This window comes from Pelodiscus sinensis, chromosome 12 (assembly GCF_052426305.1).
Source record: "Pelodiscus sinensis isolate ZL-2025 chromosome 12, ASM5242630v1, whole genome shotgun sequence".
NCBI classification, from domain to species: Eukaryota; Metazoa; Chordata; order Testudines; family Trionychidae; genus Pelodiscus; species Pelodiscus sinensis.
In genome coordinates this window covers 40,580,785-40,595,537 of record NC_143063.1, presented here as the reverse complement: position 1 = coordinate 40,595,537, position 14,753 = coordinate 40,580,785, and the positions used below count along the sequence as shown (strand labels likewise).

The 14,753-nt window shown below is 38.6% G+C and overlaps 1 protein-coding gene across 1 annotated transcript in view; it reads right to left on the bottom strand.

The window, feature by feature from the left end:
- Positions 1–1,093: 1,093 nt before the first annotated feature.
- The window catches only part of GAN (gigaxonin), a 62,483-nt gene continuing 48,823 nt past the window's right edge, over positions 1,094–14,753 (bottom strand). The window contains exon 11 of the mRNA XM_075940001.2: positions 1,094–13,874. Within this exon, the coding sequence (XP_075796116.1) occupies positions 13,693–13,874 (182 nt within the window). The 3' untranslated portion in view covers positions 1,094–13,692. The remainder of the gene's footprint in view (positions 13,875–14,753) is intronic.

The following is a 14,753-nucleotide window of genomic DNA, read 5'->3' as shown; positions in this document are numbered from 1 at the left end:
ATATGGAAGCATAAGAAACTCCCAATCTGCTAACAGTGTGGACTGGCTATTTCTAAGAAAGAAAAAGATTTCCTAGAATCTAACTTTTTCAGTAAAAAAAAAAACCAAGAGACTTGCAGATTTTGTTCTAATTGCTTTGTTCTATAGAAGAATTTGGGTTTAGGACTGAAGTGAAACCAACAAGACATTTAATTTCAGCTAAACAGAGTGGGTTAGACATATTTTACAGTGTGGCATGCCAGCTTGGAGATATGTACAAGTAAACAAAGGCTAACCTGAATTTTAAAAAGGGGCAAAAATAGCATTGTGGATTAAGAAAGAGGCTTGGGGTGAGGTAAAAAATTTGTTCAGTAAACCAAAAAGTTCACTTAGAAATTAATATAGAGGTGGTATGTGAATGCAGGCAAGAGTGATAACTGAATAAATGCAGAGAATAATTTACTAGTAGCATGTACAATCAGAGGCAAAAGCTCCCTATTTTTAATGGTGCTGACCAAAGAATGAGTGAAAGGGGACAAACACCACATAACAAAACTAACTTTACTAGATGACACAACAGGGAAAGAATTCGGGGTATCTAGCAAGACTCCAGAGCATACAGGATCCATCTCAATTTGGATGGAAGTGGCAAAAACAAGAGTGGTAGAAATAATCCAATTTAGGCTGGATTTTTGGTATCTAACTTCCTTAGGCTCTTTTCAAAAGGCCCAGCTGTAAGTATTTCTGAAAATACCGGAGGCACCAATGAATGACATAAGGAGATAATTCACCTGGAAGGATCCAGTAAGCTACAATGGTCCCAATATACCATCAGCATAAAGCAAAGTTAATGGAATGCATTCACTCTAACTGGTGACAGATCTACCTCCATATACAGAAGCTCTACTTCAACAGGAAGAAGTTAGGGCAATAATAAGCGACTGACTAGCGGGACACACATTTAAATGCTAAACAAATCAGAGACAATACTGGAGTAGTTTATTTGAATGGGAGATGCTTGGATACTAGAGTCCATCAAAAGCTCTCCTAATCTAAGGTCAGAATGGTATAAAAAGATAAGTATTTGTGTAAATAAGTAAATGGTTTTATTTAAAAAAGAAAAAAAATCCAAGCCAAAAATATGCTGTTATAAAAACTTAGCGCCTATACAGAAAGTTTCATCTTCGAAGAGATTTAACTGTTAAACACACCCATTTTAAAGATGGAGTCTGGGGAGACATTAACCAGACAAATCCAAGCCCACTTCTATAGCCACAGCAGACCTCTTGTGCAAGGTAGCGGTTGTGTTAGGGATGATGGGTGGAGGACAGAGGATGAGAAAGAGGACTGCATTTGGAAAAGCCACACAACATGTGCATCTATGCTGCAAAAGGCTTATCTGCATGATGATCCATGTGGGACTGCTCAGGGTGCTTAGTTGCACAGATCCTCCTAGAGACCCAAAGAAAGGTTATGTGTAACTCAAGAAAGCTTCTTTTTCACCAATGGAAGTTTGTCCAGTAAGATACAACTTCACCCACTTGGGGTCTCTAATATCTGGGGCCAACATGGCTACAACTACACAGCAAAAAACACATCAAGGTTCAATGTAGGGATTACAATGGATTCAGGAGCAAGACCAAACCTAGTAAAAAGCAAGAGAGTTTTTTTATTCTTATTCTTTAGTCCAACCCAAAAGGATCCATGATACTGCATTAACCTGGTTTAAAGGAGGAAATCCTGAAGTCAGAGTATGAAGGAAAACGGTTACTTTTCTTTTGAAGGCATTAAAATAATCTCAAATAGCCAGACCACAAGCAAAAATAAAATTTAAAAAAAAATCATGTGAAGTGTTAAATCAATTAAACCACAAAATGTACACATTCCTATAGTTCTTTTCTATATACTTTGTGAAGAATTTAGCTGTCAAATTCCTCCTAAGGGTTATTACAATATTTGCAATACTGCCTTGTAGTAAGACTTCCATATCCTTCATTCCTAAATTTCCATCATCTTCAGTCTACATGGCAAAACTGCATACGAGGACAGTTACGCACTCCGCCACAGGTCTCAGACAGCAGAGTTGAATTAACCGCAGAACCAAACCACTGACTGCTTGCCAGTTCACAAACCAAAGGGAGCCCTAGTCTTATTCTAATTTTGTTCAGAAAACGTTTTAATTTGTTGAGATTTGCATTTTGCTGTAGTGTTACAGAAAACATTTCATGGGTCTTTCATGAAAATGGAATGTTTTTTGCATCTCATTTTCACACAAAACATCTTTTTCTGAGCAAAAATTCCAAAAATGGTAGCCTTCTTAATGTCATAATTTTGAGCTTAAAGAATGATCAACCTTCTCAATGAAGCATGTAAACCAAACATGATGGGGTGACATGGACTCTTATATCCCATTTTTTTCTTGCCCTGCTACATAGAAAATGATGAGAACCCATTACCACCAACATTCACAGAGAGCTGCAGGAGATCCTGGCCTTCCAGAGGTTATGTCTACACTGCAGCAGGGAAACATTCCCAGCTTGGGCAGATACACACATATATACTAACTTTGCTTGAGTCAACATGCTAAAAATGGCAACCCGGCCACACACATACAGTGTCTCAGGCTAGCCACCAAAGTACAACCACTGTGTCTAAGATCCTGGGTATGTACTAGGACAGAGCAGCAAGAGGGAGGAGGAAGAAAGAGACAATGCTATGTGTAACCATGAATGTTAACCATTTACATGTTTACACTGTCACATCCCAGCTGCTACAGTGGCCCTTTGTAGGTCACCACACCAAATGCAACTTGGGTCAGCTCTGAGGCTAGGCTGTGCCTCAGTACTGGCCTGGCACCTAGAAAAACCAGGGAATCCCAAAGACAGGAATCCTCGTTGTGGGCAGGATGCATGGGGCAACAGTCAGCCAGTCCTGAGGAACTGGTTCAAGAACGATGAATATAAGGATGTACTGGGTAGCCCCTATGGGCCCAATGCCATGTTCCTCAATTAGTGACTAATCAGTATACTCCACTGGCAGTCTGGAGAGCTCCTTGTTGTATGCTCAGTGTATGTCTACACTGCTAGATCAAAACTAACTCAAGTAAAGAATGCAATGAAGCCATGGCAGGTCATCAAGTATGCATCTATAAGTCCTGGGTGGATAAGGCAAAATCATTCTGCCAGAGCCTTTGCTACCACGAATCTACCTAGATTAAAGCTAGTTGCAGTCACACCTTCTGAGAGCAAAGTAGACATACCATTTGCAGGAATATGCATAGTCACTACAATTTTAGTGTAACAGAGTTAAATTCAACGGAGCTGCAATTATAAATGAATATTTTTAGGAAAGCTCTCTTTGTAAAGTGTTTCATATTTTTATTTTACAAAAAGAACAGAAGACTATTTCTTAAAAAACATTTCATTTGCATCTTTAAAGCCCTTACACGTTAAGAAGCTGTACAGAACTGAAGATAATTGTGTACAAGCACTGCATAGTCAAGAAAAAAAAACACCTAACTTGTTCAATTTATGCAAGGCATTTTGTCATTGATGTTAAGAAATCAGAAATGTGTCACCTTTAAGAAAGAATAAATTGATCTCTTCATTCAAATTGTAGAGACCTGGGATACCTGGAGGTGCCAAAATCATGCTCTCAAATCTGGAAGATGGTTATCAGTTTGGAGAGTCTGCTCTCCTGAAATAGTCAGTTTGGGATTCCACACAAAAAGGGCATCATCAAAAACTCAATGACGTCAATAGGAATTTTTCCCATTTACTTCAAAGGAGGAGATTTAATCAAGTCCACACAAAGAGCAGAATATAGGGTAGGAACAGAAAGAAGTTTGCTCATATGGTCTAGTTCACATATAAGTGCAAATATTTTAATATATTAAAGTACTTTCCTATTTGAAGCCATAAGGAACATACGTTTTTGACCGCTTCTTGCATTTACAAGGATAAAAGTTTAGTTACTTTCAAGTAATTGTCTTGAAGCAGCTGCAGAACCCGTGTGCCTGCCAGTGAAGGAGCGCATTGCTAAAGGAAAGGAGGGAAAACCAGCCTTAAGGATGTCAATATTCCACCTTGCTTCCCGTTTGTCAAAGGATAGAATGCTATCTTAAAAAAATAAAAAAATCCGCAATTCTGCAAAGTGCAAAAAATAAAAGTCACTGAGGTAGCTGGGTATAAGGCTTAATACCTTTAAAAAAAAATCAAAAGACTTGGATCAGGACAAATTATTAAAAAGACAATAAAATCCCGCTACAAATAAAACAAGTATGGGGAAGCATGCTACACATGTTCTATCCATAGATTGATCATAGGTATTCAGGTGAACTGTAACTCATACATGTTGTAATTATGTTTGATAGAAAGCAAGGCTGAACTGAAAATGCACAACCGAATTATTAAGCTAAAGGCAATGCATAGCATAGAAGGAAGTACAGAGCTAGTGGCAAAATGCTAGTGTATGGAAAAGCAGAGCTGTTTGCAGCATATTCCATGCATATTCATGGATCAGTATTGGGCAGGAGTGGTAACAGAAACAAGGTCCTGGAAAGGAGGAAAATGGAGAGGGAAGGAAGTTGTTAAGTAGCAGGCCCTCCATAAGAATAGCGAGCTCTGAGACTCTCTGATTCCATAAGGCAAGGGTGGGGAAGCTTTTTTGGGTCAGGGGCCACTGAACAACAGAAAAAACAGTCAGGGCCCACACACGAGACGTGGCCTCCAAATGAGAAGGAGAAAGACATGCTCCACATTTTCCTCCCACGCCAGAGCCTCGGGGGGTCCAGCCTAGTAGATTGTGTGCTCCAGCCCTATGGGGGAGCAATGGGGAGGGAGGGCTAGAGTGCCAGCACGGGCTCCCCAATGTGGGGGGAGGGGAAGGAGAGGGGAGGCTGAGCATCGGGGGGCCAGATCCAGGTAAGCCAGACGCTTCATCTGGCCCCTAGGCCTAAGGTTTCCCAACCCTGCCATATGGTTTTGAAAGCTGCCCCTCTGGATTTCTAACCAGAATCTGCAAATCCTCTGCCCCATGATTAGACAATTGGACATTAAAACTGTCAAGTAAGCTCTAGGCCCAAATTACTAGCTGTGCTGAAAAATGGGTGCAGTTGAGAAGAGAGTCTGAATTAAGCCAGTTCCAGATGGTTTTCTGCCTGGTCACGCCCTTAGAGGCCATCATGGCAGCTCAGGGTTACTGGAGCACTGCATCATTCTAGCCATGGTTTCAATACCAGAAGCTGTAAAGAAGGCAGCACTTACACCTGAATTTACCCCTTTGCCCCAGAAGACTGTTGCCCACAAGACTATAATGGTCTGGGTATTTCCCTCCTCAGTCTCATATTTAATATTAATGATGTATTTTAAAAGCCCACTACCAATACTATGCAAGATCTGAATCAAATGCAGTTAAGTATCAATTCTTAACAGCATTGCTGTATATAATATGATACAGTCAATGAGAAACATTTCTCTAGTGTTAAATCTTCAGGCACAAGGAGCAAAACGACTATGTTTTGGAATCTCAGGGGGAAAAAACACAGCTGTACTTTAGCCTTTTTTTTTTTTGGTCCCCAAATAAGTCTGAGATTTATTTCAGAAGGTGACCTAGAAATTATTCTTTATATGTGATCTAGCCTTCAACTAAAAAGTTAACACTAAAGCATTTGTTTACATGACTTCATTTCTTGATTTCTTTTTAAAATTATCTGATACCTTAACAAGAGCTTTAACGAATGCTACCTTACTATAACTTGATTACTGTACCAGATGTCCTCCTTTGTGCCCCTGCTGGCTCTTAGTCAATATACAGTCTTCAGGGAGCTAATACATTTTTTGTTCCAAATTTTGGGGAAAAGTCTTAATTGTCGGTAAAGCATTTATAGTTTACAAGCTTGTTCTAACAACAAAAGGCTGAAATTTCTCTGCTATAACGCTACATTTTTTAAACTCAAACGTTAATACAAGCAATGAGCGACACAGATTCTAGCTTAAAGGTAAGTAGTAAACTATCTTCTCCTATTGTGCGCCATGAATAAATTAATCAAAACAAACAGATGCTGCCTAGCTGGAGCTCTCAAATACATGAATTCAGTAAAGAGAGATAAACTAGGAACAGCCAATGATATGTTGTAGCCTACTACCTATTGCACATTAAGACCCAGATTTTCAAAGGTCTTTGATTTTAAAGGTGTAATTTTGTGCATAAAAATTGTTTTTAGTTTGCCATTATTTAAATGCAGGTGTTTATGTGCATGCACAAGATTACACCACCAACAAAAAAGAAAGACAGAGGTGGGACCTTGCTGAAAAAATATATCAGGGCCCCAAACTGGCTTTAAATAAAATACAGCTTTAAAAAATACATTAAAATTAGCACTGATATGGAGCGGAAAGAGAAAATCAAATTTACAAGTGACTACTATGTATAGAGTAATTGGAAAAAAAAGCATTTACGTTTTCATAACTGATCACTGAAGTAACTCTTTAGGTAAGAGTTTCTACTAGAGATAACAATAAGAAAGTTTCCCTTCATCAAAAAGGGTCTCAAGAGAGTCTTATTTCATTATTAAATGAGAAGGCCATACTTAGCTGATGGCATAACTCATTTACTCTGAGTCACTCTGACAGATGTATATAGTATTCACATGTTCACTCTGCTTGGAATTGAATAAAAAAATGACACTATGCACAAGATATAAGCTGTTGTGTTGAAAAGTTCCAGCCTTCCAGTTTAGTTTTAAAGCATTACAGCATGGTCTTTCATCAGGTGACTTCCAAATATTAGGTAAATTTCTCCCCTAGTTTTAAACATTTATAAGTAGCATACAAGCTACTAAAAATAACCTATTTTAAGGGCTGCCAAGAAAATTTAAGGATTCAAATCACTGAAAAAAATTTAAACTACCTCACCTGTTGGTAATGCCTTCTGTATTAATACATTTTAGTCCCTATTTCACCTAAAGAGAGAAATGTGTCTCTTTAATTAGGCACTTGGAAAGGTGTTCGCTAGTCTTAAAGCATATATTAATATACATTTTATTTTAAACCCAATAATTAGTTCAACTTAAGTTAAGAAATGTCATCTGCCAGTTTGCCAAACTCAGAAGGGCTGCTATCTTTTGACAGCATTTAGTAAGTACTGTCTGTAAACAAGTGGTTCTTCCTAGAGTGATGAAACAAAATACAGGACTATGTAGCACTTTAAAGACTAACAAGATGGTTTATTCGGTGATGAGCTTTCGTGGGCCAGACCCACTTCCTCAGATCAAATAGTGGAAGAAAATTGTCACAACCATATAGCTCATCACCTAATAAACCATCTTGTTAGTCTTTAAAGTGCTACATAGGCCTGTTTTTTGTTTCAGCTACACCAGACTAACACGGCTACATTTCTATCACTTTCCTAGAGCGATGACATTTAACATGGCACCCTATAGTGGTTTTGGAGGTAGGTTGTGTATGCAAAAGGCCCAACCTACCAAGAGACCTTAGAACACCTGCTTGTGCATTCTGAAGTAAAGTGTATTATTTATTTAGGCCCTGTGGACAAAATCCTATAGGGAGCCAAGTGCTATCTTCAGGTCAATGGACACTGAGGGCAGTAAGAACTTCATAAGATTTGGTAAGTGATGTCAGTAGGGCTGCCACTCCTCCAGGACGGTCTTGGATTCTTCAGGAATTAAAGATTATTTTGTAATTAAGATTATATCACGTGATGAAACCACCAGGAATATGTCCAACCTATGCTGGCAACTCTACATGTAAGACTTAAAGGAAACATGGTGTCTCAAAATACATCTATATTTTCCTTTACAATGTAGCATGCTAATGAAACATGGACCCTAGATGGTAGAGAAAGCTTTTACTTACATTAATAAGCAAGAATACAAGAGCTTGGTGAACATTTTAAAAGTTACAATACTAATGTGTCTGTCTAGAGCTGAACACATGCCACCAGTTCAACATCAGCATGAAAATCCTGAAATTAACCAAGGATCAGTACATTCTAATTTTCAAATTAATTTACAAACCCCAGAGACAGAATTTATACAAGCAGTTCAGGAACCAAATAAAGTTAAGAGAACCCCAGACAGAATGTTTAATATGTCAAGAACAGAAAATATCCTAAACCAAAAGCAACACCACAAAACTCCTTGAAAAGTGACTTTGGGAGTGGTACAAAAATGCACATTGGTTACTATCCGAGGAACTGTAACCTATGAATACTTCTGCGCCCTGGTTATATTCACATTTGCTGTGACTTAACCTGAGACACAACTTTCCTTCTGCAGGCGAGATTAGTTAAAATGAATTGCACTTTATCTAAATATTGTCAGCTGCCATTTTTATTTACATGCATGTCACTAGTGTCCCAATAAAGAACAAAGTGACCATTTGCATCACGTGGAGTGATGTTTCAAGGCAGTAATTGAAAACAACACAGACCTGCAGAACAGTATTAAAAAAATAAAGATTTACAGTGTTTAAGTAGCATTAATTTACCCCCCCATCACTATTTTTTTTTAAACACAGTGAATTTGAAACATCCCTGTACTGCAACAGAAAAGTAGTGTATTATATGTATATACTGAGAAAAACCAAAGTTTGGCACTTATAACAGCTTTCTTTTTGTTATTGCATATTGAACCATGTATGGCAAATACATAATACCATAAACAATCACTCTGTACAGACTGTATATTTATGGAACTACTAAATTGATAAACTTGCACTTAAAACATAAAAATTCACTTTTGTACTATTGTGCAATTGCCAAAACATGCAAGCACAAGAAATATTTGGAGGAAGAAGTACTAGTACTTAACTCCTTTGAAAAAGTTACTAACACCCCTAATAGAAAATAAAACTGTGGGATTTTTTGGAAGGGGAATCCAATTCAGAAAGATAAAGTCAAGGGCTGCAGTAGCTTTGGGGACTATCCACCTTTTATTTTCAGTGGTAGCTCTGACGCATAAGAGTGTCTGAATGTGCTTTTGAGTATTATGATTGCACAGACACACAGGACAAAGTTTGTCTGTAGTGATTAATAAATAGCTTTTCAGATTGAGATTAACTTCCAGATTCATCTAGTTTTCTTGTAAACTTTAAAGAGAGCTTCAGGGCTACTGCAAGTCACTTGGCTGCGGACAGCAAAATTGACGTGGAACTGTCAGGATGAATCACGTGCAAATAGCTGTTGCTGGTAAAATATTAAAAGGAGAAATGACTTGTTTTGCTACAGTTAAGCAGAGGACTCAAATTAGTGCTGTATAAAGGGTACACAAGCAAAGAAATCTAATCTAGCTCTGGGTGTTCAAGCAGGCCAAAATTTCCCATGTGGTTATACAATGTGTAGAAAGAGACCTGAATTTCCAGGCTTAAATGGCGAGAAACTAATTACTACACTGATTGTAAGGAACAGAAAAGGTGCTAGGTGTGTCTTTCTTTAGCCTTTGCCAGAGTCCTCACAGCAAAACTTTAGCAGAAATTGTGCACTGGACCAATTATGTCTGTTTTTGAACATACCCCCTACCCCTGTGGCAAAGAAGCCACAGGCTTCACACTTAAAACAGGAATAGGACAGTGCCCACTAAGATTAAGGCTGAAGAACCATTAACCCCTTTTTATTTCATTCATTTACTTTAATAACTTTCCAGAACATTCCACATTTTACCCTGAAGTTCTCAGTTCTAGGCCTCTACCCTAAGGCAATTTTTTTGGTGAAGTGAACAAAATCCTAATGTATTAATTTTAAAATTCAACTGAAGGAAAAGAAACAAACCTCCACTATTCCCATTTTCAATTTTTTTAAAGACAGGGATAAAACAAAAATGGCTGAGTTGTGAAACAGTTGAACAATTCTCACCGAGGCCTCTGAGTTTACAAAATATACTTTTGATTAAACACGTGACCATTTAAAAACTGCATACTAACCATGCATGATAGATATTTTCCTTAGTATATGCACTATGCACACAGGAAATTAGTTAGCTCTGCACTTAAAAGTCCTCTGTCAAATCCAACAGAGTACTTTAGCTATGCAAGACCATTATTTTATTTTATTTTATTTTATTTTTCAAGAAAATGCAAAAATGACTCTGTTAATACTGCTTTACCCTGTTAAATGCATTCTAACATTTAACAGTTTTACCATAGAACGTGGCCAAAGCACAAAGAATTTGGATTTAAATATATTTTGTGCATTTACTGCAGTCTCTTGCTGGGCACTGAATGCTATTAGCTCTCACTATCGTCAGTTTTCAGGAGGTACTTCTTGCAAGATATTAAATAAAAGATTTCATAAGCATCCAAGGCCTGATCTACTCTAGAGCGGAAGGTCAACTTAAGATTCCCAACTCCAGCTACATTATGTAGTCGGAGTCGACGTATCTTAAATTGCCATCCACACAGTGTGAGGTCAATGGGAGCAAATGCTCTCGTCCACTTCTCTTACTCCCAGGGCCGGACTGAGGCATGCGGGGCAGCTGCCCAGGGCGCCAACCGATGGGGAGCACCTGATGACAGCTGTAAGGGGCGTAAGGCGTCCCTTACAGCTTCCATCAGGCACTGCGCGCCTGGCTCCCGCAGCACCATTCCCCGCACGGCCACGGGGACCTGCATGGCCCGACATGTGTGCCAGCAGTGCTGGCTGGGCCGGAATGGGCAGCGCATGCGCCGTGTGCCCCAGGGGCAGGCCCGCACACCCTGGGGGGTGGGTGGGCCCGCGCATGTGCCGTGCACCTAGGGGCGGCGCCACATGCCCAGGCCCAGGGCGCCAAAAGGGCTCAGGCCGGCCCTGCTTACTCCTCATGAGTAGCAGGAATACCGGCACCAACGGGCGCACCCTCTGAGTTCAAATTAGCATGTCTTCACTAGACCCGCTCAATCGAACCTCGGAAGATCGACCGTGGCAGCATCAATCTTCTGCACAGTGTAGACATGGCCTAAGTTACTTAGGAGCAATGATGCCTATAAGCTGAGTCCTTGGGGGCCACCCAGGAGAGATTCCAATGCCACCCAGCTGCCAGTAGCACGTGTTTCTATCAGTGGTGCACATCTGCACATGCTTTGGGGCATACATTTTATTCCGCACATGGATAGAAAAAGTTACAGTGAACATTGCTTAAGAACCTAAATTCCATTTTCAAAAGTGACTTAAATACTTATGCTCTTTGGACATAATGCATGTCTACACGCAGCCACTATAGTAATATAGCTCTGGCTGCTATAATGCCCTAGGACTTGTCTACATTACCCCCTGCTCTGTTGATCTAATCTATGCGACTTCTGCTATGCAAATAGTGTAGCTGAAGGCAACGTACTTACCATGGCACTTTGTGCGTTGTAAGGTTGGTGAGGGCTGCTCTCCTGGTGATGCTGGCTACTCTTCTTACTCTTCTCATCATGGAGTACCAGCGTCAACAGGAGAGTGCTTAGACCAATTTATCATGTTTAAGCAAATGCAATAAATCGAAGGCCAGTGGATCTATTGCTACAGTGTCAATTCCCCATGTAGTGGAGACAAGCCCCTGGTGTGGATGCTTTCCATATGAAAAGAAGGGATTTCTCAGTCAATGCAGTTAATCCATTTCTTTCAGAGGCATTAGGTAGATCAGCAGAAAAGTATTCTGTTGACCTAGTTGCGCCTACATCTGGGGTTAGCTCATCTTAACTATGTTATATTGGGCGCATCATTTTATAACACTGAGCAATGCAGCTAGGTAGATCTAATTTTTAAATGGAGACCAGGCCTTAGGCTACCAGGGGTCTAAATCACTTTTAAAAACAGAACTTATGTGCTTCTGACATTTCAAACTTTAGCCTTTAAAATGTAAGAAGTTGTAACCTTTACAAAACTTTCCACAAAAAAAATCTGAAGATGGAAACAGTAGTTTACACTTTTGTAATAAAGCATCATATAAAACAAACCTAAAGACAAATATTAAATCAAGTAAATTTCTATCGCAATATGTAAAAAAAACTATTTAAAATATAATGATTAAAAATAGCTTACTTTATACAGTTTAGATTCTGCTGCACTTCAGTATTACAAAAATCAGTGGACTAAATTATGCCTGTTATTGAATTAACTGGATGATTTCTGTCAACAATACAGAACCCTGATGAAAATTATTAAGTCTTAGAATGTTTCATTAAGGAAAATTTAGATAGCTGAACACTAGCTATTTTGTTCCAGTTGTGGCCTGTATTTGAGAAAGTTATCTAAGATGGATCAAAGGAGTTGATCTGGAGTTACATGAGTATAAATGAGGGCAAAACTGGGGCCACTGATTTTTAATTGAGGTCCTTCAAAATTTCAGAGTGGAAAGAAGAGTGTCTTGTAACAATACCAGCAACATGAAAAAGTATTAGAAATCTTTTTTTGCAACGGGCAGAGATAGGGATAAGTTTCAACTGCATTTCGCGCTCCATTTCTTCTTCTTTTTTTTTTTTTTTTTTTTAAAGAAATAGTGTATCGCAAGTCTAAAAATGAAATTAAGTGATGAGGTAAAGTATATTCTACCAGCAGATCTTTCCTATTAACGTAACCATTAAGTATTACTTTCGGTGCGAACACAACTTAAAAGGAAAAGGCCGTAAGACACATTGTTCACTACAACTACATTGTAAAACAAGTTTTCAAAACCCAACAGCAGTAATCAAGACTCTGTATCTTAGCACACAGATCATTAGCAAACCAGCTTCTGATCCCAGTATAAGTTGCCTGTACAATTTCCTTTAAAACAGGAACCTGAAATCAAGTTTTCCACAACACATATATATCCTTTTAATGCCCCACCTTTCCTTCTTCCCTTTTGCACAATACACCCGCTGAGGGGTTCAAACTTGCTGTGATTTTTAAGTCATCCGAAGGGAAAAGGAATGCTATTTCTCTCTAAAAATCAACTCAAGCACTGCATTTCCTTTACCAGCTACAGTGATAAATTCTACGCCTCAGTCCTTCCCTTTACTTCAGCAATTGCAGCTTTGGAAATCCACATCAAGAATGCATGCTGGCCTGCCAATGCACTAAAACTTCACACCATTTGAATGACACAGAGGAGAAAAAACAGTTTACTCATTTACAATATATTGTAACTCTTTGTTCCATTTTAAATATATTTAAAAGATCCTTAGGAATGAAAACATCAGACATGAATGAAAAACATATGTACACCTCCACCCTTTTAGGCACAGACCTTAACTAGTGAGAAGGACTAGAAATAAAGGTGCAATAACCAACATCTCCCTCCAACCAATTCAGATACAGAACAGTCTTTCAATATACCAGAGAGGTTGATTTTCATACAGCATATTTGTGTATTAAAGCTATCCAACTGAAGATAGCAAACTGATTCTTATCAATTCCCCTCAGGGGAAATGCACCTTTTTTTTTTTTTTTTTTTAAATACAATTCCTTCCTGCTTCAGACACAAGGAACTCCTTCATTAGTAGTTTAATTTTCTAGACTGGACTGAAGGTGTTCTTGTGATCATGGTACTTTTTTCATTTTAATATACAGCTCCCCCAAACAAGAGCTAAGACTCAAGTTTTTAAGCATTTTAAAACAAACAAAAACAGTTACCATACCAAAGCACAGCATGTAATATAAGTTTCAGTTGCAATAGCTTTGTTTTTCCTTATATAAAGCCATGTTATGGTGAACTGTGTTGGGTTCTTCCCATCTCCTCCATTTTCAGAGGACTAGTCATGGGGAAGGAACACGAATACGGAACAATCCTTGTTGAAGCTGCAGTCGGAAAAGCTTGCAATTTGCAATCCGCAAGGCTGCACAGCCAGTGCGGCGAAGGTCTGATGGAAATAATGGCTTTGTATGGTGCCAAGTTCCTGTGCTCCTTTTAAACTCTCTAACGTAGTCATAATTGGTACCTAAAGTTAAAAACAAAACAAAAATAAAAACAAAAACCTTGCACACACTTTTACAATATAAGTCTAATGAAGCTAATATATTTCCAGACTGAATGGCAGTACAAAAACTATTCTGCCAACCTATTCATAAGTTGATCTGAGCAGTTTTAGAAAGACAGATAGAAAGGAAGAAGAGTTGAGATAAACCTGTATTAAAAAGAACAAAAACAAAGGCGGCAACAACAACAAATTTGGGACCTTTTTACCTCTCTTATTTTCTGAAATTTCATTTACACATAGGCACATAGGAAAGTAAGTTAAAAATCTTTCAAGAGCCATTACAGAGGCAGGTGACATGAAGAGTAATTAGTTTAAAACATTCAGTACAGGCAATGCCAATTTTAGAAGCCACAATGTTGCAGGATTTCAACACACCAGGGGGCTGGGTTCTTTGCTAGAAGATGGAGTACTGCATGTGAAAGAAAACTTCCAGGAAAAAAAAAAGTAGGTTTAGCAATTATGATTCTAATAGGTATGTCGTGTTCATACAAAGCCTAGTTTCTATTGTGACAGATCATAATTTTGGGAAGGTTTCAAAACAAAGAATTATAATACAGGCCTTTGAAATAGTATGTCGAAAACAAAGCCAGACATTAAGCACAAGTAAGGAATATGTCCATATACTTCAGAAGCTAAAGAAAAATTCTACGGACGTACAAATCAATACTCCAAACAGGATGCAGTGAACAAATTCTCTAATGTTTCAGAGACCATTCTAACCATTACTGGAAGAGCCACGTATTTTCTCTTCGTTCTTTAAACTACTGTAGAGATTTCTTAGTATTTGCTTGGCAAATACATCAGTTCCATGTGTCAGATGTAAAATACTCAGGAAAAAAA